This window comes from Lycorma delicatula, chromosome 1 (genome assembly GCF_047948215.1).
Source record: "Lycorma delicatula isolate Av1 chromosome 1, ASM4794821v1, whole genome shotgun sequence".
NCBI classification, from domain to species: Eukaryota; Metazoa; Arthropoda; class Insecta; order Hemiptera; family Fulgoridae; genus Lycorma; species Lycorma delicatula.
Genome location: NC_134455.1, coordinates 162,691,202 through 162,717,425, shown reverse-complemented (window position 1 = coordinate 162,717,425; position 26,224 = coordinate 162,691,202). Strand labels below are relative to the sequence as shown.

Here is a 26,224-nt window from a genome sequence, read left to right as displayed (position 1 = left end):
TCCAATATTAAAGCGACTATTCCAGGATGCCTTAGTATGTGGCCTATAAGTCTGTCTCTTCTTTTAACTATATTTTTCCAAATGCTTCTTTCTTCATCTATTTGCCGCAATACCTCTTCATTTGTCACTTTATCCACCCATCTGATTTTTAACATTCTCCTATAGCACCACATTTCAAAAGCTTCTAATCTTTTCTTCTCAGATACTCCGATTGTCCAAGCTTCACTTCCATATAAAGCGACACTCCAAACATATACTTTAAAAAATTTTTTCCTGACATTTAAATTAATTTTTGATGTTAACAAATTATTTTCACTTGAAAATAATTTACTTTTACTTGTATGTGTTTCTAACATAGATCCACAAATTGTGAAACTTTTAAATGAAAAAGAAATGCAACTATCTCATTCATTTATTTTCTTTACATGGGTACTTATAAATTTAAGTGAAATGTTTATAATAAATTATGGTTTTTCTCAGAAAATGATTTCATTATTGTTTACGTGTAAAGTTGTAGGCTAATCTCGCAAACCCCGTTTCAGATCACCGCATCCCCAGGTTGAGAAACGCTGATCTAGAGTGACTCACTTCAAGAATGTTTTCCATAACTTTGTTATTTGTGAAGGAATTTGAATAAAAAGGGTATCATTTTATTTGTCATAAAACGCTTAATTTTTTTAATGATACATAACATTTAAATAAATGAGCAGTTGCAAAGATATTAACAATTAAAATGTTTATGTGGCTGTCATCTTGGAATGGACTGAGAAATCAGGTTTATTATTTTTATAGAAGTAAACCTCTAGGTACCATAGCAGTATATGGAATTTCAGCTCGATATGATTAACAATTTCTGAGACATAAACTTTTATGCTAAAAATACAAAATAGCAGATAGCTGGTAAACTAAGCATTTCAAAACATACATTGTTATAAAGCTGATCTTTTATTTCGATGTGAGGAACCATTTCCTGAATACTTGAAATAGTTTTTATAAACATTCTGTATAAAGATTTTTCATCTCTGTAATCTTGTTTAATTTTTTTTTTATATATTAATATATAAAAAAGTGGTTATGGATTTAACCACTTCTCACTTCTATTCATTAATTTTGTAATATGTGATGATGCTCTGATCAAGGTTTACCTATATGCTGGGAAATGTAAATGTTGAGGTAGTTCTTTGAAGAGTAACACATCTCTGATTCTTGTTGTGATTGATGTAATATAAAAAACAAAGTACTAACCCAAATATTTATTTACATTACGTGAACAATTTCTGTTATGTATTCTGTTGGTATGTTCCATTTTGTGTTTCTTTTCATACTTTAATAATATAGTTAGATGTTTAATTTTCTTTATATATGATCTGTATTCAAGTGTTATATAGTGATCTGATGATCTGATCACATATCTAGCTGGTGAGTTTAAGTCTAGCTTGTGTGTAGGGTTGTAATGTAAATTAATAGCAGGTGTAATGTTTATCTGAATTTTGTTTTTGCTTCATATGTGTATTTTATTATTTGGCTAGTTTTTAGTTTAGTAATGTTTTGGTTGATATATTTCTGGTTTATAGCCTGTCATTATGTGAAATTATTTAGAATTACTATTAAAAATAATCTACATACATCACAGCAACAGTAGAAAATAAATGATAGTTAAGGGATTTCTATTCACTCCAAGAATGGTACCATGAACAATATTGCCTGATATAACAAACTGATAATGAATTGATAATTAACAATAATCTGATAGATAGCTTGTATCTGAATACTGAAAACTTATTCAGACTTTTGTCAGTATAAGTGAACAGAATTGTTTCACCTGCAACAATAAATGTAATATTATTATCAACCAGTTTTACCACTTCCACTCTTCTTCTTTAGTGTTGCATATTTTTATAATTTAGGATTCTGTTATTTCTGATCTTCTACCTGATATATATTTTTCAAAATTTTTATCAAACTGACTATATAATTAGAACATCTATTAGTCTATTACTTTGCCACTGCTATGTTACTGACACGATGTACCTGTACAAAGAGAACATTAGATAACGCAATACGCGTATGTTCTTATTCACAGCATTCCAACTTGTAATTCATAGCAAAATTTGAAGGTAACAAATTATTCAATTTCCTAAACTATACCATGTAAAAAACAGACCAGAACACTTAAAAATTCATTATAACAGCTATACTTATTCACACACACACACACACACACACACACACACACACACACACACACACACACACACACATCAATAGAGAATATTTCTTACAGAACAAAATCAAAACCACGTCTAGGGACAGAAAATATTATACCTACATAGCATATTATACCTACTAACTTTCATAAAAAACTGCAAACATGTCCAAGAAAGAACACAGGTTGTTTTTAAAAAATAGACAGAATTAACAATATTTTATAAGAAATTAATGTAATGTACTGATAACCACAAACAAACCAGAAGCATACAAATTAAATTGCAGTGATTGATTCTAAAAGCTATACTGGGGAATTAAGATCTAAAGATACAAAGAACAGCAAAGAAAAGAACACAAAAAAATAGAATCAACCTTTGCCAATCATTTCATTTTATAGAAGCTGAGCATAGACATAGATATTAACTACACCTTTTAAATTTTATATACTAAAAGATATTACATGATTTTATTAGATAGAATGAAATTTGGAATAACTAAATCTGAAAAAAATTATTAAACAAATAAACACAATCCATTTGACTGCATACCAAATGGCTTCTCTAACCGCTTAGGTGCCATTAAAAAAATAGAACCACCAGCAATACCAATAGAGAAGCTGCCATTGGGGAGCTGAATAATAGCTATAATAAAATCATCTTGATACATTTACCTGTAAGTACGAGGAAAATATTTATATATTTATATTGAAGTGGCTACATACACGTTTTTGGTTTTCCAGTAAAGTTGTAAGGTACATAGATTGTGCATAATTGTGCATTTATCCTTTTTTTCATTTATATAATTTATTTAAGTGAGATATTTATGAAATATTTAAAACTACATGTCTTTAAAACAACAAACCTTTGAGATATAATAGGTACAACATTTTTTAATAACCTTGTTAAACATTTTTAGTCATTCTTCAGTCGTATTTTTCTTTAATCATTTCTAGTAAGTTCCTTTGTATGGTTTGATAAAGGAGGGTATTGTTATTTTTTAAGAATATGTGATCACCATTCATTTTAAGAAAGATTGCACATTCTTAAATATAAATACAAGGATGAGTTAACATATTTAATTTCCTTAATATAGGACTGCATGATTCACACTTACGGGCATCAGATAATGAACTGACAGCCTTTTTTGTAGCTTAAAAACTCAATCTGACATTTTGAGGAAAAACAAAAGATAACATTATACTTTGTTGAGGATGTATGTAGACCAAAATAAATATTTAATTACAATGACAGGTATACATTTTAGTAAGGTATTTCAGAACAAATCGTATAGCTGGATTTTGTTACACACAAAATCAATTTGATAAATTTACTATTCAACAGAAATACTACTATTAACATTAATGGGAATTCTATCTATGCAATCTGCAATGTTATATTTACCTGAGAAGCATAATCCAACGATTTTATCCATATTTAAAATTAGATGGTTACAATGTATTCAGTGAATAATTTTTTAAGCTGCTATCCTACAATTTTCAGTTCCTTTTAAATTATTATCTTCGGATATAGATACAGTTGTGTTGTCGGCAAAAAGAGTTACAATGAATGGCTGAATATTTTCAGCAGGTCATTAATGAACAATAAAAAAAGCAAGTGACCGTGAACACTTCACTGAAGCGCTCAGCATTCTACATCTTGTAGTGAGAATTTAAAGTTTACATGTATTTATCAAAAAATGAAATTTCAGTTACCTGTTTATGGTTGGTAAGGTTTTGATCAATTGTAAACAGTCTTTCTGATACTGTAACTATTAAGTTTTTTCACCATCAAAAATATGGAATCTTTCTTTCTGTGAAAGTGGAATCTTTTTGTTATCTGCAGAATTTAAAATATTTTAAGATTAACTTCATTGATTTTCAGTATTATTTCTCCAGGCCATCTTCTCCCTAATAACACATTCAATTCTTCAACATACAACTCATTCTTCAACTGATCTTGTATAATTTGTTCCCTAGACAATCCCTCAGTCTGGGTAGCCTGTGTCACCATAGATAATGGCAGTAACATTTGGGTAAGCACATTAAAACCCTTGTATATCTTTGTCAGCTCTTTTTCATGGTGGGTTTTGTACTTCGTTAACCCTGCCCCCATGTTCTGTTTCAAGCTGAAAACAAGAAGTCCCAGCTGATTTGTTAATTCTGCTGCAGTACCCTCCTGTGGATCTTCTTTCTCTGAAGATAGTTACCCGCATAAACTTTATTAAGTAATATTCATGTTTAAAAAGTAACAGAGATAGGGAACATCCTTGTCAGACTTCCTGTTTATTACGGCTTCTTTTTTATATTCTTCAATTATTATTGTTACAGTTTAATTCCTGTAAATGTTAGCAACCCAACAACATGTTTACCTTACACAAAGTTTCTTACTCAATCCAACGCAAACTTGGTTTAGCTTAACATAACCCAACTCACTCTCTCTGTTTTATTACAATCATTCTATTTGAATATTATGTTCATTAAAATATTTTGTGTTTACTAAAAGACATATATAAAACTTTCTATATATTTTATGCAGTTTTGTTTTTTCTTACTGATTTTCATATTTTTTCTAGGTTTTTGATTCTTGCTGTATTGATCAGAATGGCTCAGTTAAGAGTAGTTTACTGGTGCATCTCTATGAAAAAGGATAATTAGTAAAAGAAAAAATTGTATAGTTCCTGTAAGTTTTATTAATTAATTTTATTTAAATAACCATTTTATAGTGAATTAAAATATTATATTATAATTCAGTTTACTGAATGTTTGACTGTATTGTTTCAATGAATTTTCATGTTACTGGGATGCTGTTATTAAGTTTGTCATATTAGCTGTAATTAGTTAAAGTTAGTACCAAACAAAATTTGCCATCTGGGAAGTTGTATAATGTATTACCTGGAATGCTTTATAAGTAGATGTTGCCCTGAAATTAAGTCGATGAATAAAAAATTTGTGTAATTGTTGAAGTGCAATTTGTGTTGTGTGTTTGATAACTTTATTCTAAATAGTGCTTTTGACCACTGTTGTTCAAAACTGAATTATTTACAAATTGTATATTTATACAAACACACTGCCTTAATGGCTAAAGCTACAAAATACATAATCATCTATCTGTTTATAGATAGATAAAACATGCTCTCTGTGACTAAATTAATTCAGTTTCAACCAGGTAATTGCTATGGATTTTCCTTAAATATTTTTTTTGTATTCAGTCATTTGACTCGTTTGATGCAGCTCTCCAAGATTTTCTATCTAGTGCAAGTCATTTCATTTTGGTATACCCCTACATCCTACATCCCTAACAATTTGTTTCACATATTTCAAACATTGCCTGCCTGCACAATTTGTCCCATTTGCCTGTCCCTCCAATATCAAAATGACTATTCCAGGATGCCTTAATATGTGGCCTATAAGTCTCTTTCTTCTTTTAACTATATTTTTCCAAATGCTTCTTTCTTCATCAGTTTGCCACAACACCTCTTTATTTGTCTCTTTATCCACCCATCTGATCTTTAACATTCTCCTACAGCACTACATTTTAAAAGCTTCTAATATTTTCTTCTCAGGTACTCCGATCGTCCAAGTTTCACTTCCATATAAAGCTACGCTCCAAACATATACTTTCAAAAATATCTTCCTGACATTTAAATTAATTTTTGATGTAAGTGATATATATTTCTGACTGAATCCTCGTTTCGCCTGTGTTATTCGACATTTTATATCGCTCCTGCTTCGTCCATCTTTAGTAATTATACTTCCCAAATAACAGAATTCTTCTACCTCCATAATCTTTTCTCTTTCTATTTTTATATTCAGTGGTACATCTCCATTATTTCTACTACATTTCATTACTTTCATTTTGTTCTTGTTTATTTTCATGGAGTAGTTCTTGCTTAGGACTTCATCTATGCCATTCATTGTTTCTTCTAAATCTTTTTTACTCTCAGCTAGAATTACTATATCATCAGAAAATTGTAGCATCTTTATCTTTTTACCTTTCACTGTTACTCTGGATCTAAATTGTTCTTTAACATTAACTGCTAGTTCTATGTAAAGATTAAAAAGTAGCAGATAGGGAAAATCCTTGTCAGACTCCCTTTTTTAATACGGTTTCTTTATGTTCTTCAATTATTATTCTTACTGTTTAGTTCCTGTAATTGTTAGCAATTGTTCTATCTCTATAAATGAACCCTAAATTTTTTAAAATGTTGAAAATTTTATTCCAGTCTACTTTATCAAATGCTTTTTCTAAGTCTATAAATGGTTTGTTTTTCGTTAATTTTCCTTCTACTATTCAGTGGACACCGTCTCTGTGATGCACAAGCTTAGCAGGATTTCTCAAAAGGATTATGGGCTGTCATTTGTACATGGTGTATCGAGGTGTCTTCGAAAGTATGACCTCTTATGCGGCATCTGTTTGGGCGCATAGGTTGGAAAAAAATCGAGCACTTATTCAAAATTTAAGGAGTGCCCAGCACAGAGCCTTAATTGTATGCACTGGTGTTTTTAAAACAACCTTCTATGAGACTACCACTGTATTGGGAAAGGCTCTTCCAATTGATTTAGTGGCGAAAGTTTGGGTGGCCGTGTGGAAATTGAGAAGAGGCAGGGAGGCCGAGGTATTTGGGATGCAGTTTTGAACTGGGCCTGTACCAGAGTGGAACAGTGATCTCAATGCACCGGTTCTAAATTTCAAACAGTTGCCATCTCTTGCCTGTGGAGGAGGCATTACAGCCTCGTGATGGAAGCATGGTAGCAAGAATGGCACGCCATGACTAAGGGAAGATCCTTGTATAAGTTTATACAGGATTTGGGGGAATGGTATGCCTCTTCTTCGTTTTTCAGGGCAACGGGAGCCTGAGTGCTTTCCAACCATGTAAATATAAACCAATTTGTTTTGGTTTCACCTGGCAGTTGATGAGCTGTGCGTCTGCGGGGGACGTCCAATCGAACAAACACATGATGTTCAACTGTCCAGCTCTTGGGGAGGCCAGAACTCAGGCCACCCTGGAACTTAGAGGTCAAGGGGAAAATTGGCCACTCACAAGCAGCGAGTCAATGTGGCGAGAGCCGCATTGTCGGACTGTGTGGGAGTAACTTGATGCAGTTGCTTAGTTCAACCGACATCAGTAGTTTGCCGAACTACCACGCTGCTGTAGGAAGCTAACCAAGAGATATGGCTGGCTACCAGCAAGATCAAGGCTCCAACCGCTTTAATATGGTGGACAGGTACTTGCTGGCATTCAGTAGCCTAGGCATCTTAGCGAATTGCCGTCTTTGACGAGATAAATTTAATTATTGATAGTCATGTATGTTTTAGTAGTTGATGGGATGCGCCCACCCATTTTAGTGTGATATGTGGCAAGTGGGCGGTGGGACATGCAAGTGAGTGGTGTATGGTAACACGCTTATTCTGCTTTTAGGTTAGCTCTAGGAGCTAGTTAGGACACTGGTCACTAAACTGTTTCAGGGCTCAGTAGCTGTTTGTGGCACAGACATTCGATCTTATGCTTTAGGGCGACCGAATGGGGTGGTGGTGGGAGAAATGCCAAGCAAACCAAAAATCCTTCTATTATTAATCTGAGTACTAAAATTAGTTCCCTTGTTCATATACTTTTCCTGAAACCAAATTGGTCTTTTCCTAACACTTCATCCACTTCCCTCTCAATTCTTCTGTACAGAATTCTTAAGATTTTTTGATGTGTGAGTAGTTAAGCTAATTGTTCTGTATTCTTCACATTTATCTGCTCCTGCTTTTCTTGGTATCATGACAATAACATTCTTTTTGAAGTCTGACTGAACTTCTCCTTTTTCGTAAATATTACACACCAGTTTGTATAATCTATCTATCGTTTGCTCACCTGCACTGCGTAGTAATTCTACAGGAATCTTGTCTACTCCAGGAGGCTTTCTGCCATTCAAATTGTTTAATACTTTATTAAATTCAGATCTCAGTATTGTATCTCCCTTTTCATCCTCTCTGACTTTCTCTTCTTCCTCTATAATACTAATTTCTAATTCATTTCCTCTGTATAACTCTTCAATATATTCCAACTCCTATCAACCCTTTCTTTCATATTGTAAATTGGTGTACTATCTTTATTTAACACATCATTAGATTTTAATTTATGTACCTCAACATTGTCCTTAACTTTCCTGTATGCTCCGTCTATTTTACTAATGATCATTTCCTATTCCACTTCTGAACACTTTTCTTTAAACCACTCTTCTTTCGCTAATTTACACTTCCTGTTTATAGTATTTCTTAGTTGTTGATAGTTGCTTTTACCTCCTTCATCACTAGCATTCTTATACTTTCTATGTTTATCTATCACTACAATATATCCTTTGATATCCAAGGTTTTCTACCAGTTCTCATTATTCCGCCTAAGTTCACTTCTGTTAATTTAAGAATATTTTTTTTAATTCTCTCAATCTTCTTCTATATTTTCTACCGTATCGTTTTTACTCAGACTTCTTGCGATGTCATCCTCAAAAATCTTCTTTACCTTCTCTTCCTCAACCTTCTCTAAATTCCACCGATTCATCTGACACCTTTTCTTCAGGTTTTTAAACTCCAATCTACATTCCATTGTCACTAAATTGTGGTCGCTGTCAATTTCTGCTCCAGGATATGTTTTACTGTTGAGGGGTTGATTTTTAAATCTTTGTTTAGCCATGATATAATCTATCTGATACCTAATAGTATCATCAGGCTTTTTCCATGTGTATATTCATTATCTATTATGATTTTTAAACTGGTTGTTGGCATTTACTAAATTATACTTCGTGGAAATCTCAATATGTCAGTCCCCTCTTGCCTGCTCTTTATTTGATGTTGGGTAAATTATTCTAAAATCACTTAACCAAAAGTTTTTTTCCTCTTCCCACTGAACCTCATTAATTTCTACTACCTTTACATTTCCCTCTTTAAATTTTCTAACCCACCAACCTTTTTTAGACTTCTAACATTCTACACTTCGACTCATAGAATGTTATTTTTTAATTTTCTGGTGATTCCTTCCTAAGTAGTCCCACTTGGAGATCTGAACAGGGGACTGGTTTACTTCTGGAATATTTTACCAAAGAAGGTACTTCCATATTTGTTATATGAAAATGCAGAGAATTACATTTTCTTGGAAAAAACAGTCGTAGTTTTCCATTGCTTTCAGGTTCAATACATAGGAATGACTAAATAAATAAATGTTTTATTAAGATTGTTACTTAATAATACATTATGCAGGCGATACAAGGAATATGTAGGTATGCTACTGCATGGATAATTAAAGTAACTGACAGAATTGCTTGAAAAGTAAAGAACCCTAGGAAGCCCTTGATCAGAGCAGTATCAGAGTAACTGTATCAGTAAATAGAAATGATAATTGGTTTAAGGCCATTTAACCCAAACAATTACAATAAATACAAAATATATAATGATAGTGATTCAGGCTGATAATTTTTAACTCCTGAAACATCTCAGGGAGTAGCATCCTGGGAAATGAAGGATGTAAAGTAAGATAAAAACCACATTCAATAAATTAGAGATACACATGTTAGGAACATGGTGCTTTTTTGTGCATGCTATTGGCATTTTTTTTTTAATGGTTCTACTAATAAAATAAACTAGTGATACAGATATGTAATAAATACATAACGTGATTGCTGTAAACAACAATTTTGAGGTCGTTATTGAAAAATATTTGTATATATATTATATATAAATTTTAAGCAAGAATGCAGAAAATTTTGGTTTATTTTAGTAGTATTACTTAAAATTAATCAGCAGAGAATTTTTAAAAAATTCCATTAAATTGGTCTGTTTTTCTTAATCTTAGTCCAATATTTAAGGCAATTTTGAATACTGCCTGTATCTAAAGATTCCCCTCCCTTCTGAATTGTGAGCGCTATGTGAGGTACACTTGATGGTGACTGACATCTCATTGCATCTAAATGGGCAAAATTTTCCTTTGGGGGATTACTCCCGAAGGTTCTTCTGCCTTGCCCACTGATGGATATTTCTTCCTTTTCTGCTATTGAGACAATTGTGTTTTATTTGAAAATAGCTAGATATTTCATTAAAAATGGCAGCAGAAGCATGTGTGATATTTTCTTGTTGGGTGGAGTAGTCTTACATAAAATGAATTCCGTTGCATCGTGATGTAGTGATGGAAGTAGATTTTGTTATTTATCATAAATTTTACATAGATTGCTTATTTATAAATAAAACATTTGCGAATGTTAATTTTGTATTTAATAAGTGCCAATCTATAAGATACATATTTATTGGCATCAAGCAATGATCTGACTGCTTATTTTGTACCATGTAAACCTGTTCTAAATTTGAATTCATTTCTGAATAGGGTCAAGTGATATTTTATTTCAGAGGAAAATATATTTAGGCATAATTAATATTTAATAATGTTGAAAAGCTTTATGATCTATTACGAATTTCAAATGAAACACTGGTTTAAATTTTTAGCAAATGATAGCTTAGCTGCAAAAACTTAATATCCCCAAATAAATCATAGGCACGAGTGGTAGAATCTCAGCCTTTTATCTGGATGTCCCGGGTTCGAATCCCGGTCAGGCATGGCATTTTCACACATGCTATAAATCATTCATCTCATCCTCTGAAGCAATACCTAACGGTGGTCCCGAAGGTAAAAAAAAACAAAACAAAAAAACAAATTATAGTGTTGCCACACCCAAATAAATCACAAATAAGAAAACACGCAGTTATCAATGCATCTACACAGTTTTGATAGAAATCAAAAGCACTCCAAATATTTTGTCCATATTCTGTTTACAAACATTAAAATTCTACTTGTGTTACTGGATGTAAAAAACGCATTTGGATCTGTGCCATGGCTGGCGATTATTGATGCTCTAATAAACATGAACATCAGTGATTATATTGTAAATCAGATTAATCAGTACTTACACGATAGACATACTGAGGTCAAGACTGTTGAGGGCACGGTAAATTTTCAGATGTTTGGCGGCGTTCCACAGGGGTCCGTTCTAGGACCCATACTCTGGAATGTTTTCTATGATGGAATATTCAGGCTTCCTTATCCGGAAGGACTGAGGATTGTCGGCTATGCAGATGACGTTGCGGTACTGGTGGAGGATAGGGAAGTGGACCGTCTTGAAATTAAGGCAAATCAGGCCTTACAACTATTAGACGAATGGTTAGATAACAACCAACTCCGAGTAGCACCAGCTAAGTCAAAATGCATTTTGCTCTCTGGTAGGAGAAGGGTCAGAGGAATAAATATAGAAATAAGGGGGGAAATTATTCGTGAAGTCAGTAACGTCAAATACTTGGGCGTATTCATAGATAAGAGTCTAAAGTACGGTTATCACATAGATATGATTTGTCAAAAGGTGGCCCCTACAATTAAGGCTCTAAGAGGTCTGTTTAATAACCACTGTGCACCGAAACTGGTGGTCAGAAGGTTGATCACAACAGCAATGATGTCATCTATCTTATACGCGGCACCAGTCTGGGGCACTGCAATGAATGTACAACGCAATAAACGCAAACTTAGTAGCGTGCACAGAGTAGCACTAATACGATTTGTCTCAGGATATAGAACAATTTCCTATGATGCGTTATGTGTCTTAGCTGAAACGCCTCCCATTGAATTACAGATAAAAGGTCGAAGCATGAGGGCGGCAGGTGTGCCAAGAGCCGAGGTAGAAGACACAGTTGTTAGCAACTGGCAAACCGCATGGTCATCCGCTCAAACAGGTGAGTGGACAAGGAGACTTATTCCCAATCTGAAAGAGTGGTTGGGTAGGGAGAAAGTCGGACTAAATTTCCCACACCACTCAGTTGATGACAGGACATGGGTCGTTCGGGAAATACCTTAATAGAATCGGGAAAAGGCAGACGCCAAGGTGTCCGTACTGTCAGGAAGAAGACGACGCGGAACACACCGTATTCAACTGCTATAGATGGGAGGGTCTCAGACATGAAATAAGGCATAATAACCTGAGACCTGACAACCTGGTTAGCTGGCTAATGCAATCCAATAACAACTGGGATTGGTTTTCCAATTTTGCGAGCACCGTCCTCAAATCTAAAGAGGAAGAGGAGAGGCATCACAGACGATAGGCGTGAAGATAGGGCAGGGAGGACAGTCCCACCCCGGAGGGCCCGTATGCTTAGGTATGCGGGTTCTGGTGATGGGGTGGGAACTCCTGGGGTTGCTTGAAAGGGATAAAGAAAAGACCGAGTCCCGGCCGGCGGTGTCGGTTCCTGGGGGCGCTTCGGTGCTTGCTGGGGCTGGCGCCGCCGGTTTGAGGCAGGCATAAAAGAGTAAAGACCGAGACCCGGTTCTCTGAGTGTGGGGGGGGACGGCATACCCGGACCTTCCCTTACGTGCGGAGGATTAGAGGCGGGCAGCAATAAGAAAAGATCCGGAACCGGGTGGGCTGATCTACCATGCCGGACGTACAGCCGGTGGGTGGGGAGGCCCCCTTAGAGTCACAAGGACCTGGACCTGGACCTGGGCCGTGTATACTTGAGTGGATGTCCGGCCCAGGGATGTAGTGGGGAAAAAAAAAGAAAAAAAAAAACATTAAAATTCATTCAACTATCGATTTTCTTGAATTGTTTGAACTACTAGTGAGGAGTGCCTCTGACAGCTTATTAACTGAGCTTTTTGATTTGAAAGAAGTAAATAACTTGATTGACTGCTCTATCAAAATTGCAAAAAATAGAAACATGGTTTATTTTAATCTATATTATTTAAAATATTGCTGTACAATTTTTCATTTGTGGTGAAAATTTATTAATTATTTAAACTTTTTCAAAACTGTAGAAAAATAAATGCACTATAAAATAAACAACTATATAAATTAATGTAATAACTGTTAAATTTAAATATATTGATTAATAAATCAATGTATTTAAGTTAAAAAAAAAGATAAAAAAGGAAAGAAGATGAAGTAGTCTGATTCGAACCTTCCCCTAAGATTCAAATATTTCATTAATTAAACTTTTATTTGGCTATAACTCTGAAATCAATGAAAATAAATACCATTTATGAGATGTCGTTGAAATTCTCTCAATGAGGGTTTATTACTGCAGTTAAGAAAAAGTCCAAAATTCAAAAAAATTTATATTTTGTGTTTTTTTTGGGCACTTTTGGTTCAGTTGATTGCAATCCAAAGGAGAGGTGCACAACTAGATGTTACAACAGTCCTAAATCCAACATTTTAACATCCTACAGCAAATCGTTTTTGAGTTACATGAGATACATACATACATGCACGGAAACAAGTGAAAATGGATTCAGGGTTGGTCAAAATTGATATTTCTGTTGAAGTCTGAAAACCGAAATTTTTCACAATCATAATACTTTCTTTACTTTGTACAAGGAAATAAAAAGAAGCAAGTTAGTTTATAATTTTGTAAATCAAGTTTACCAATACATTTCTTATCAACAGAAATAATTGAATTGAAGGTTTTAAAGTAACTGGGAAAGACTGCCATTTGTGAATGTTAAGTAATTAGATTTGTAAGGACAATAATATTAGCTGATATTGAACATTATTAAAACAGAAGTAGGAATTCCTTAGTACTAATTGAATTTTTACTCTTTTTGTTTAAAAGGTAAGTTACAACTTCTAGGGAATTTTAAAACAAAAATATTAAATTCTCAACTAAAATTACTTAGTTCAGTCACCCAGTTTTAAATACTGTTGTCAATATTGGAAATACCGCATAAGAATAAAAGGCCTGCTTACCAAACTGACTTAACAGATCACTTTTTTTTTAATTTAGATATAACTGGAAAAATTACATTAAAATTTCCACATATTTTAAGATCACATCTATCAGAAAATTTGAAAAGTGTCTGGCAGCCTATTTAGAAATATCTCAAAAGCGTTAGATGTAGTTCTATTAAATGTCAAATTTAACTTAAGATCTGAACATTGAATTGAACAACATTCTAAATTAATTTTCTTCCTTGAATGTTTAAATTCATATAGCTTTCAATTTTGTTAAAAAATGGTCTCAAAAAATTAGACTGTTATTTTTATTTAATGTTCTATATAAAATTACAGGAAACTTGAATCTAATTTCCCTAATTTAAAGTAGCCTTTGCATTGGTCAGCCAGGTTCTCTAAAATATTCAAAATCTGCTGACTACCAGATAAATATTCAAATTTCTTCAGTTTTATTTCTAAGCTGCTTAATATTTTAATGGGAATAGTTCAGTGTTTGTTATGAAAACTTGGGTCATTTGTTTGCAGAGATCATGTGTATTCAATTTTTTATCACTATTTTTATTACAACTATTATGAGTATTATTATGGAGTGAGTATTCTGATTTAGTGTGTTAAGTTGGGTCAGATTATTCCCACCGGAAGTATGGAAAGAACTAAAGAGTGAAGTAATTTCAATGATGGAAATAGATCTATTATGGAAAAAGATGTTTTTCACTTGAATTTACATTGTTACGCTAAATTTAAATGCAACTCATAACACATTTTCCAAATTTGTACAACATTAACTTTTTTTTATTTGTCATTGAAATTTGAACACTTACTAAAAAAAAAATATGCTTTAATATTACACTATTTCAATTTTTAGACTTTTGTGACTTTCTAGCCACACCAGACTGATCATATTCAAATCTGATGGCCTTATATGATATACATATTTTTTTGCCAGAATTTATTATTTTATTATTATTCATATTGTCATGAAGGAGTAGTTGTAGTTGTTACACAGTCTACATTACTTAGGAAGAAGTAAGCTTTTAAAGAGTGAAGGAAATTTTTGTCATTCATTGCATGATTTCACCCAATATAGATTACTTCTTCATATGATCATGGATATTAATGTTTACATTAATAAATACATTTTTTGATTTATCTCTTCATATTCTTATGTATGCAGAGAGAGAGAGAGAAAGAGAGAGTGAGAGAGGGAGAGAGAGCGAGTATAAAAAACAGTTTTAAACATCAGTGCAAGAAAAAAATTCCTTAAACATATGTCTAGAAATAAATGCTTTTTAATCTGTCTATCCATTACTCCATGTTTGTAAATTCCAGATTAAGTTGAGATATTTTAATGAAATCTTTTTAAACTAATATTATCAATGACTTAAAAAGTTATAGATATTTTGAGTTCATAATTTCCAAAATGATGGCCTGTTAATTTTTAACTCCACAAGAATGGTGTTAAAACAGCTATTGGTATTAGGAAGTAATTGTTTGCTAGCTAAAATTATAAGGACTTTATTGTGAACAAAATGACATCTCAATTTTTATAAATCAGTCTTCAAATAGCTGATGTGTCCATCAGCTCTTTGAGAGTTAAGTAGACACTGCAAGATAGTTTCAGTTATAAATCAGCCTATAATTAGCATAACCTTCCTAATCACAATAATTAAATATTGGAGATCAGAAAATATTGTGTTCCATGAGGGCCCAAAAATACTCAGAAAATTGTGGAGTTTAATCTGTGATTTTGTGATAAGTTTGATGGGTCTAATATTTTTTAGGAAAAAATCACCACTGTGCATTAACAGGAGTCATCATGAAATTTACTAATGAATTGGATGGCATAAATGAGACTGCTAGCTGTAACAGTACAGTGCAACAGCACACACAGGAATTGTATGTAATAGTTTTAATATTGGATAAACTTCAGAAAAGTATAATTTCTTTTATAAAAAAAAACAAATTTAAAAAGGATTCACTTTCTATGAAAAAAAAGTTTTTCTTTATGGAAATAAACTTTTGGAAAATCTTTTCAGAACTACTTTGAAATTTCTTCCTAACTCATTTTACAATAGTAAAGAAATCCTTTTAGTATGTAGTCGATTAGAATATTTGATCTGAATTGAGTCTGATTGTTTTTATCAGATTTAATGTGTTTTAAGTTTTGTTATATTCAGCTGTGTTAAGTTCATGGTTTCACTTTTCATTACCAAAACTTATTCTCTTTGGATTTTTAAAATTAATAAAAAAATATATAATCTCCCTGTATCATGTATTGATTATTCATTGTTACTGATGAAGAGTATAATCAAATGATAAAACACAAATTAATTTAAAGAAACCAGTGTACTCCTATTTTTGAATTTTTTAACTTCTAAATTAATAAATGATAAATAATGAAACATGTACCTATGTGTCAATTTAGAGACAAAAAATTATTGAAATTGTCATTCAGCATATTATTCCTAAATTGCATCCACTTTCACAACTTGGCTATAAGCTACATTACTTGACTTGTGGATGACTAGATTTGACGGAATACTGTATCCCTACTGGCAACCACCGCCATTAAATCACAGGAAAGATTAAATTAGACAAAATGCTAACAAAGAAAAGAAATGAAGTGCATTTATAGTTGCAAAGGCAAGTTTTGCCTTTTTTATTTTTGTCTTGAGAAAACTTCTGGTAAAGTTTTCATGATGTCAATTGATAGTTGTATGACTTTTTGATCTTTCTGTATATGTGTTGTACTTGCACAAAACCAGAAATTATATACCATGTATTAAGTTAATTTAAATTAAATACTTTAGTACGGTAAAATCATGATATTATAAATACATGTTAAAAGCTTTCATAAAATTGAGTTACACTTTGTCAATTTATTTTATGATGAAATTGGCAAAAGTTGTAAAATATTATCTAACTTATCATCAGTTTAAATTGTTAGTAATTTCTTTTATTTGCTCAAACAGTAAAATGTTTTGTTGAATTTTTCATATGTGAATATTGAGGTATCCACTTTTAATAATATTATATTTTACTTCATATGTTATTGATTTACATGAAGTATTTCCAATATGATTCCATGATAATATTCTTTCTTCTTTCTGTTTTTAGAAATGATATGCAGTGATATTTTGATAATTTCACCAGAACAGTATCCTAATTATAAATATGGTGCTTCAGGGCTCTGTTCTACAAGCAATCCAGGATATACCTGGTGATACCAAAGCTAAGAAACTCAAGTACATTTGTGAAAAAGGAAATGAAATAGCAGATAAAGGAACAGGCTGGGAATCTGTTCCTGAGTCAGTGCACTATCTTGTAAATGTTGAGGTCTCAAAAAGATTGAAAGAAAGTGAACATATCATCAAACTGCTGAATTGCGAGGATGCATATTTAGTTAAACGTGTATTGTATATTGATAATTTGTTTTCAGATAAATGCAATTTGCTTAGAAGTTTTGACTATTTCTACCAAGAAATCTTGTCAAATGTTTCAGTAGAAACTCGTAACAGAGTTATTAAAAAAGTTGCAGATGATCTCATGGGTAGAGACCCAAAATTGGCAGAGGAATTCTTCATAGGGATGACAAGAACTTACGGTGTAAAATCTGCTTTAAAAATTTTACTATCTTGTAGTGAAGATTTTATTTATGATCAGATTATGAAGTATAAAATAATTCTGTATGTAGATCTTGTAAAAGAATTGTACATTAAGCATCCAAGTATTGCAATAAAATATTTGAAGTTGAGTATTTATAATGAAAATAATGTAAGACGTAAATTACATGATGTTAGAATAGAAAATTATGTTAATTTTCTTCCATACTTGATCAAAGATCACTTTGAAGAGTTTTTCGAATTGTATAATTCTAGTAATTCCTGTAAATCAATTCGTCTAAGTAAGAAGAAAACAAAATTTTTTCTCAAAAAAGGATTAGCACTTTTGAAAGAGGAACCTAATAATTATCTGCAAATATTAAATCTGGAATTGGTCACAAAGAGATTAAGAGCTGAAGATTTTCATGTTGTTATAGCTGGAATGTTTCCTGATGAAATAAAAGACTACAAAGTTGATGATATATTTAACCTGCTTAGATATTATTCCAGCTCAAAAAAAGTGCCATTAATCAGATCAATTTTTAATGAGATTTATGGAGATGATCTGTATAATTTTCCAGAGAAGGTATCAGCTGACATGTTGCTTGTACTTCCAACAGATGACCGTATAAGATTGGCTAGGTTAAAACTTGAGCAAGATCCAGAACCACCTGCTGACTTTAAAACATCATGGAGATGTTATTTATCAGCTGAAGAAGCTATTCCTTTGTTAAGAAAAGAGATTTCTGAAAGCTCTTCTGATGAAGATCGCTTGAAGTTATTAAAAGAAATGATTTATGTGTGTAAGGTGAATGATAACAAAGCAGCTTTATTAAAAGTACTTAATTATTTTGTACAGAGGCATAAGAATGAAGCTGAACCCATTTTGTCATCAATACTTCGTAATTTACATTCAGAATATGAGCTTTATAAATTAGATAAGGAACACTGGAAAGTGTTAGATGATTTTGTTAAAAGATTACATGTTAAAAATTATTTTTCATGCATTAATTGTATTTTAGAAGATGGATTCTATTATAAACTACAACATGAGCTACCAATAGATGAGTACATTACACTTTGCCTTCAAATGAATTTGAAATCAAATTGTTGGCGCAATTGGAATTATCTAGAATCCTACCCCAATTATGAAAAACTTTGCTTGGAAAAGTTTTTAAATATGATAGGAGTAATATATCCAGATCATGATGATATTTGGAAAAAACAAAGCAAGGTGTATATTTTAGACTCACTGATTTCAAGTATTGGTTATTTCAATACCAGAAATAAACATAATGAAAATATTAGCTCAATCGATATAAAAGAGCATCCTTGGATTATGAAAAATATTGAATGTTTACTTAAAGATGAAAATTCTGATGTTAGTTATCTGAAATTAACACTAAAATCTGTTGATATTGAATTGTATAATACTTGGTTTAAAGATGATAACTGTGAGCCTGAATACTTGGATATTAGAAGCATAAAAATAATTAATATCTTAAAAACAGACTATATAAAAATACTTAGAGACTGGGAACACTATTTGTCTGCTTCTTTGAATTTTATATGGTCCAAACAAGCACAGAATTTTGTCAGAAGTATTCGTTGGTACAAAGATATTCCTATTAATTTTGCTGAACGCTTATTAAAAATACTGGATGAGACTAAAACTTCTAAAGCATCAACTATGTTGGGATTTTTGTTAGATGGACCATTATTTGAAAAGATTATTGACCCATTGATACCATTTGAACCAAGTATTGATACTGAAAAAGATGATATGAAAAATGAATATGAAATAGTATGTAATTGCTTGCAAGGTATTTTAAAATGCAGTCCACCAGTTTCCTTTAACATTCTGAAACGACTCTGCACTAGTGATTATCTCTTACAGTTAATTAAAGTGTTATATGCTGTAGCACAAAAAACTAGTGTAAGAGAGGTAATAAGGTTTGTAGAATATTTAGTAAATCAGTGTGTTTCTGTAAAAAAGCATGGAATTTACTTAATGTGTTTAACAGTTTCACTTGAACAAAAATGTAATTTTCTCTTTAACGCTTGGAAATCTGAGTCACATAAATCAATAAGTAATATTTTGTTGCTTAAAATAAGACATTCTTTTATTGATACACCAAATGATCAAACATGGAATATTATTCAAGTTTGCTTCCAAGATCAGATGGTGGTTGAAGAAAAGGTTCTTCGACGATTAGCAATTTTGGATGGAATTCCAGATGAATATGTGGTTCCCTATATCAAAGCAGCTATTACCTCTTTCGAACAACTCAAGATTGAAAAAAAACAAAGTTTGCCTAAACATTTAATTATGTGTATATTCAATCGGTTAAAAGAACCATTTAAAGAAATCCTGCCGGTAGATTTTCAACAAGAGCTGATAAAAAGATATTTTTTTAATGCTAGATTGGACTCTGATATTGCAAGGATCAATTCAGAATTTATCTTTAAAGTTTATTTAACTGACTCGAGTGAAGGTTCCAGACTATCCTTCTTTTCTCAATACCTTATTAATTTCATTAAAGCTAGTTGCAATGAATCTGATTCAAAGAAACTTATATTTTCTCCTGCAAGAGAACTTATAAGTGAATTAATTAAATTGTATCTGAGGGAAATAGGTTCTGGTTACAGATATCCACAATTAACTAAAGTTTTTAAGGAAGCTCTTGGACAAATTCTGCTTCCTCATGAATGCTCAGATGATTTTCTACGGCTCACCTGGACTGAGATATTTGAAGATACTGAAGTTATTAAAGATTTTACGCTAATGGTAGCTGAGCGTCTTGATTTTTTAATCTCGCTGTTTGGAAAAGAATTTACTCTAATTATAGCTTTATCATTGAATGAGTTTCTTCATCTTTGTTACACTAAAGATAATTTATTTGATTTCATTGACGGAATTACTGAAATCAAAGCTGTGAGTACCTTTACAGTTGCTACAGTATTGTTTTTAAAAAATAGTTCTTGTTTTTCTTCTTCTACAGAATATTTAATCGTAAAAAAGTTAGGTCAGCTATGTATTCCCACAGTTCAAGCAGTTATTAATAGTGAAATCTATATTAAAAAACTGAGTTGATTCAGTAAGTTGTACATGGATACAGTAAGTTCAACATCCAAGATGAGTTGTAAGGGATTTGTATGAATATTTTTCTAATAGTTCAATTTTCTATTTATATTATAGTTCTGAATTTGTGATTTCCTGCTATTTTCATGAAATCTTAATCTCTGAATGTTACAGTCTGTCAAATGAAATTAAGTGGTGGTAAAAAAACAAGTGTTGTTTAATGAAGCATGCATTCTCTCCACTGCAATGCTTAAATAAAAATTGTAAAAAAAAGAATTTATTTCATGTCTATATGTTGATTATTTTAGTATATCATTTTGAAAAAAAAATTTTGAATAAAATATTTCTAATGATGGCATTAAAGATTGTTTATTTTCTTTCTATTCCAGTGTGCTTTATAGTAAATCATATTTGTACAGCCAGTTTATCATATTTGTACATTTGTTTATCTTAAATGAATACTTCTAATCCGGTGTAACGTTTTAATTACTATTATTATTTTGGTGATTATAATTCTGGGGTGATTTATGTTGCTTATTCTTGTGCTGTATTCTTAATCCATTGTTTTGGCTGCTTGTTATATTTGCCACAAACTCTATTTAAATTAAGAAATGAGAAATCAGTTTATTCATTGCATCCAGTTAAGCTATTTTTATAATCCTAAGCAGTTTTCATTGCTTTGTTTATTTAAATTTTATATGTACTTTACTGTGTGCTAGAATTGGTTATGACAATCAATGCAATTTTCTGTTTTTTTTTTTTTTTTTTAATTACTTAATAATAACCAGTAAGTATTATTAAGTATCACAAAAAAATAATCTTCTACTTTCTGGAAGCATGTTTTGAATAAAAGATCAGACGAACCTCGACTTCAGTCTACAATACTGAGTATATGATTTGATTATTTCCCATCAATCGTGTTTTAAGATCATTGTGCATAGTAAGGGATCTGAATTTAGAATAGTGATGCATAGAGCAACTGAAAAATATCATAAAGTACATCAACTTCAAATTTCCATTCCAAAAAGAAAATATATTGTACAGAGATGCTTGTCTGTAAGCCACCCAGCTAATAGTAATATTAGTTATTGTGAATAATAATAAATGCTATCCAATTTTTTAAAATGTCACTATACAGGTACTACAACTAAAAATTGGAAATTATTAGCGTAAAGAATTGGAAACCGTAACTAATGTAAAGAATTGGAAAAAATATTATTAAAATAAAAAACTAGCTGAAATCACACTCTTTGGTTAGTTTTACCTGCTATGAAGCCCAAAAGAATGTAACGCAGAGCTCTGGCTGCTTACGTTGACATTTTTAGTGGATTTCCAAAGAATTTGTAGAAATTGAGACTGTACCTAGTTATACTTTCTAAGGGGGCGTCAGGGGGAGCAGAACAACTTATCTTTATGTTGTGGTCTCCTTAACATGATTCTGGAATGTTTATATACATATGTATGTATAAAATGTTTTTGTTCACTCTACCAGATGCAAATCTTTACCAATTTTGATGAAACTTTTTAGGGTGATGTAAAACTATTGGGAATAGAGCTCTACTGATTTTCAAGTGAATCGGTTCACAGGAACCACAGTTAGAGATAAAAATCTGGGTTTTTGGGTCATTTTCAAGGTTTTTATGTTGTAACTTGAAGGGTGACAAAATTAGCTTTTTGTGAGAACCACCAGGTGTGATGTGGTATCCGAATGATCACAAAACATCAACTTTGTAGCCCAAATCAAATCAGATTTTTGCAAGCACTGCTAGGTGTGAACTAATTTCACTATAATACTTCACAATAATCCAAAATGTGATCTGCATGAAATAAAGGAGTTGCGCTCCAAAAAACCAGTTTTGAAGTTTTAATTGTTTTGGGCTAATTTGAACCTTTTATTTTTTGCAAGCATGGATTGAAAACCACACAAATTATGGGTAACAACTTCAAGGTGGGTTGTTAGTTAGTAGCAATGTTAAACAATTGATGCAGTCTCAACCCAGCAACTATGTGAAAAGGAGGAAGAAAAAAACACAAATGTACAAATATAATAATTTATTTATTGGAACAATACACAGTACCTCGCAGTATATGAAAGAACAAATGATAAAAACATAACATGAAATACAGAAAACACTGAAAGCAATATTATTTGCAGAAATCATTACAGTAGTGCAACATCCTTTCTTTCTTAACTAAAACCAGAAATCTTCTCTTCTGATTCACTTATTGTGACAGAGTTTTTTTTATTACTGCAAATGTTAAACCATAATTATATTTTTTAGTACTTTGAATCTAGATTATTTAGGAAAGTTAATTTTATCACCAAAACAATCCCTTTTTTATTATAATTGATAATGCTGTATAAATTTGTATTGTGTAACTGAAAAAAAGATCAAAATTTCATACATTTAGTAAGATTTACAAGTGCATAAATAACCAAATATTCTCAAATAAATAAATAAATATATATATATATATTTGTAATGATCTAATGTGACATAAAATGGTGGTAAGGAGCTATAGTGAAAGCAAAGCCTTGACTGTAAAAAGATGTTCATAAAGGATTTTGTGGGGTTTTTTATGACTAGGGCCTTTTTAAGTTCATGCTGTACATTAAAATGTTAATATTGTATATTAAAACAAACTTTTGAAGAAAAAGTTAAAATTTTTTTTTACAATATTATAACGATTTCGTTATATTAATTTTGTTATTTTGTGCCATCCTTAGCATTGCCACTCTTAGCAATCGTAGTTAACGCGTTTCGCAGTATCTCTATCTCAAAACTACTTTTAAGCACTCTGCTAAAAGTGGTTTTAAGTAAAACCAAAAAGAGTTAAAGTAGTTTTGAGAATGGAGGTACTACAAAATGGATCTACTACGAATGTTAGAGTGACAATCTAGAAGGGGAAGAAAATAACAATCAAATCAATTATGATAATCCTAGCGGAAATATGAAACGTTGTGAAAACTTTAACCTGGCCAAGCTGAGTACGTTAGTGAAGAAATTTGAATTGAATATTAGGAAATCCTAGTAAAGGCAGTTAGTTACTTTTTTACGGATTTGAACACTAGATCGTGGATACCGGTATTCTTTGGTGGTTAGGTTTCAATTAACCACATATCTCAGAAATGGTCGATCTGAGACTGTAGAAGATTACACTTGTGCATATCATCCTCATTAATCCTCTGAAGTAATACCTGACGGTGATTCACGGAGGCTAAACAGGAAAAAAAAGTTTTAGGAAATTAATAAGTTGATAGCCAATATTTGGTTTGAAAAATGGTGTATGAAAAATAACGTTATTCCGACTTATGATAAAATCATGAACAATTCAAATAATTACTCTTCGACAAAGGTAATTATAAAAGTAGAAAAAAATTGGGAAAAATTGAAATCAAAACATTATATATTAAAAAGAACAACCTTAATAAAGAAAATTATAAACCTATACTTAATGTTTAGTAAACATTTTTTAACAGAAACCTTGAATACAATAATAGAAAAAAACAAAGACAAAAATAAAAAATTAATTAAAGAAAAAATGTGGCAGACGTAGTAGGAAATTAAAAATATTAAAATGCAGTAACAAAAATAAAAAGAAAAGAGTGAATGGGAAGAAAAATTGTACATTTTATGATAGGGTAATCAATTAAACAAAAATACATTTAGTTGAAGAGAAACAAAACTTATTAAATAAACGATTAAAACGTAATATACGGGAGTGCAAAAAGTATTTTTGAGAATGAAGAAAGGAGTTGAAAATGAATGAAGAACCGACGTGCCTTCCCCTTATAAGATCCAAATATTTCATTAATTAAAATTTTATTTGGCTATAAATCTGGAACCAATGAAAATAAGTACCACTTATGATAGATATAACGTTGAAAAGCTCTCAGTGGCGGCTTATTACTGAAGTTAAGAAAAAGTCCAAATTCAAATTTTTTTTTGAATTTTGGGCTTTTTTTGGACACTTTGGTCCAGACGATTGGATTCAAAAGGGAAGGTGCACAATTAGATGTTACAACAGTTCTAAATATAAAATTTCAATATCCTACGGCTAATCGTTTTTGAGTTATGCGAGATACATACGTACGCACAGATGTTATGCCGAAACTAGTAAAAATGGATTCAGGGATGGTCAAGATGGATATTTCCATTGAAATCTGAAAACCAAAATTTTTCGCGATCTCAATATTTCCTTTACTTCGAACAAGGAAGTAAAAAAGGTTTTATTATTTGAATATCACTGGATTAAAAAAAATGATGAGGACACCACATGGCTTCCTTGTATGTCTATTAAATTACATATACACATTTTTGCTGCACTTCATTTAAACTTATTTCATTTGAAAGTGAGATACGATCCTCCAGTTCTTTAATGAAAGTGGATACTTACACAATTACTAAAATATTAGTTTTTATAAACATCAAATATTTACACAATTGTTAATTCAACAATCTTACCTGAAATATTAGGTTAGAATAAAAGTCTCTTTACTCTTTAAATAAATTGTTTACCAAATAATCCAATAATAAAAAATCCCTTTCGGTATGCCGGAAGGTGGAGGTAGATTTCATCGGTGCTAAGTAGGGGATAAAAAAGATTTTCACCTTAAAGTTAAGAAAAACTTCAAATTTACTCAATACGACAATGGTTGCATGTGAAAAAAATTGCACGTGTTTAGCATACAAGCCCCATCTTCTTACAATTCCTGCAACATCTTCATCATCCCTTGCCGTAAAGGTTGGTCATATCAAAAACTGTTTCAGACAAAAGTGTTAGGTAATGTGTAAAGTACTAATGACTACTTTAAACCGATTCGATACTGTGCCTGTTAAGGTAGATATGATCTTTTTTGTTTTCGAAACCCCATTTTTTTCACCCCCTGGGCCAACGGTTGATGATATCAAAAAACTTTACGTAGATAAGTTTTAGGCCCTTATCCAAAGAATAGTAAGAACTTTAAATGAATTTGGTATTTTACTTAATAAGAATGTTATAGTGATATTTGGTTTTTCGAAAAAGCCCACCATTCCACCCCCATGGTCTGATTTTGGCCATTAACGAACTCGACCGAGATTTTTGGTTGTTATATTTTATGTATCAATTTGAAAGTGATTGGCGCAAAATTACGACAGTTATCGTGTCTACAAGAAAGTGAAATATATATATATACACAGAGTGTTTCTAAAATGGTGGGCTGGTTATGCTTTTTTGGATTCTACTTGTAAAACGAAATAAAAAATATCTGTAGGAAAAATGATAATTTCTCCTTCGTTCTCCCCCTGTCTGCCATTTTGTTATTGTTATATAAAAATTTGTATCTCAATTTCGGATAAAATAATCACATTAATATTTTGTAAGTGACTTTGTAATAAAGTTTTAAAATTAGTAAAAAATCAGGACTTAAATACCTTTGCAAATTACAAAATGGCGGCCATTTTTATTTTTCAGTCTGTTATATATCCATAAATATAAGTTTTATCAAAATGCTGTTTTTAAAACAACTACCAAGAGAAGACCGACTTTGAAAATGGTCCTTAAGGGTCAGGCGATAGTTTCGAAGGCTGCCATAAAGTATCTTGGTGTATG

General features: G+C 31.5%; 1 protein-coding gene across 13 annotated transcripts in view; it reads left to right on the top strand.

Moving 5' to 3' along the window:
• The window catches only part of LOC142324946 (uncharacterized), a 113,201-nt gene that overhangs the window by 38,424 nt on the left and 48,553 nt on the right, over positions 1–26,224 (top strand). For 7 of the 13 annotated variants that reach the window (XM_075366195.1, XM_075366187.1, XM_075366159.1 and 4 more), the window contains one exon: positions 4,780–4,886. Coding sequence is in view for 6 of the 13 variants with exons in the window: in XM_075366244.1 (XP_075222359.1) it covers positions 17,120–20,641 (3,522 nt within the window). In the remaining 7 variants the exon portion in view is untranslated. Of the gene's footprint in view, positions 1–4,779; positions 4,887–15,726; positions 15,842–17,062; positions 20,993–26,224 lie in introns of those variants that run through there. The other 6 variants (XM_075366244.1, XM_075366211.1, XM_075366220.1 and 3 more) reach the window with 3 other exon arrangements.